This window comes from Bison bison, unplaced genomic scaffold, assembly GCF_000754665.1.
Source record: "Bison bison bison isolate TAMUID 2011002044 unplaced genomic scaffold, Bison_UMD1.0 scf7180017864270, whole genome shotgun sequence".
NCBI classification, from domain to species: domain Eukaryota; kingdom Metazoa; phylum Chordata; class Mammalia; order Artiodactyla; family Bovidae; genus Bison; species Bison bison.
The window spans coordinates 5,894,118-5,895,389 of NW_011494842.1; the positions used below are offsets into that span (position 1 = coordinate 5,894,118).

Consider the following 1,272-nt stretch of genomic DNA (forward strand, 5'->3'; position numbering starts at 1 on the left):
AGGGTAAGAAGCTGCTCCTTGGCCAGGGGTCCCCTAGAATGAGTGAGATCACGTGTCCTGAGGGCAGCAGAGGAGTTCAGAGCCACTCGTCCCCTCCCCAGCGGTCAGGGGTGGGCACAGCCGAGGCCTGGCCCCCCATGCCAGACTCCTCCTCGAGGGCCTCTTCCCGGCCGCTGAGTCCCTGTCCCCGCACGTGCTCTGGCAGTGATTCTGACTCTGTAGTGAGGCGGGTCCTCTCCACCGTCTTCGGGGCCTTCACGCCCTTCTGCGAGCTGCTGGGCCCAGCTTCCCTGCCTCCCTCCTGCAGGAGTCTCTCTTCCCCGCCCGAGTGGTCTACGACCTCCTGTTCTTCTTCATCGTCATCATCATCGTGCTGAACCTCATCTTTGGGGTGATCATTGACACCTTTGCCGACTTGCGCAGCGAGAAGCAGAAGAAGGAAGAGATTCTCAAGACCACGTGCTTCATCTGCGGTGAGGCTGGGCCCCCGCCGGGAGGCCGTGGCCATCAGCAGCCTCAGTCCGCCCTTCCTCGGTCCTGTGGCCCCAGGGAGCCCTGCCCTGGGCTGGCGGCTTGGTGACTGTTCGCTTATCCCAGAAATGGGGAGAACAGCCCTGTCCCAGTGCGGAGTCATTGAGGGAGCAGAGAGGGGTTGTGAAACCCTTCCTTTAAATTCTGGGTCTCAGCTGAGGAAACCAGCCTGGCCTTTCTACCCCCACCAACCCGTTCTCTCCCGGCCCGTGTGGGTGAAGGAGCAGGGTCCCCTGTGGGAACAGGCCCCTCGTCAAGCCCTTCCCACACCCCCCAGCCCTGGGCTCCTGGCGTCTGTAGGGTCCCCACGGCACCGTGGCAGGGCAGGGGTTGCTGCTTTAAATGGAAGTGACCTCAGTAGCTCATCAGCACTTGCAGCCTGAGAACTGTGCCCCCGCGGCATCAGGAGGCCCTGCCCGCCCACTGGGGCTCTTGGACAGGATGTCTCTCGGACGCGGGGAGCCCTCCTTCACTGCCACCCCCCGCCTCCCCAGGTCTGGAGAGGGACAAGTTTGACAACAAGACCGTGTCGTTTGAGGAGCACATCAAGTTTGAGCACAACATGTGGAACTATCTGTACTTCATCGTGCTGGTCCGCGTGAAGAACAAGACGGACTACACGGGGCCGGAGAGCTACGTGGCCCAGATGATCAAGGTGAGGGCCTGGGGGGCGAGGGGCGGGGGGGACGGCTGTGGACCCTTGTTCAGAGGCAGCAGGGGCCGGGGGGCTGGAGCCGGATC

The 1,272-nt window shown here is 63.1% G+C and overlaps 1 protein-coding gene across 1 annotated transcript in view; it reads left to right on the forward strand.

Moving 5' to 3' along the window:
• ITPR3 (inositol 1,4,5-trisphosphate receptor, type 3) overlaps positions 1 to 1,272 on the forward strand; it is a 69,438-nt gene that overhangs the window by 65,390 nt on the left and 2,776 nt on the right. Inside the window, 2 exon segments of the mRNA XM_010848717.1 lie at positions 308 to 473; positions 1,026 to 1,186. Of these exon segments, the coding sequence (XP_010847019.1) occupies positions 308 to 473; positions 1,026 to 1,186 (327 nt within the window).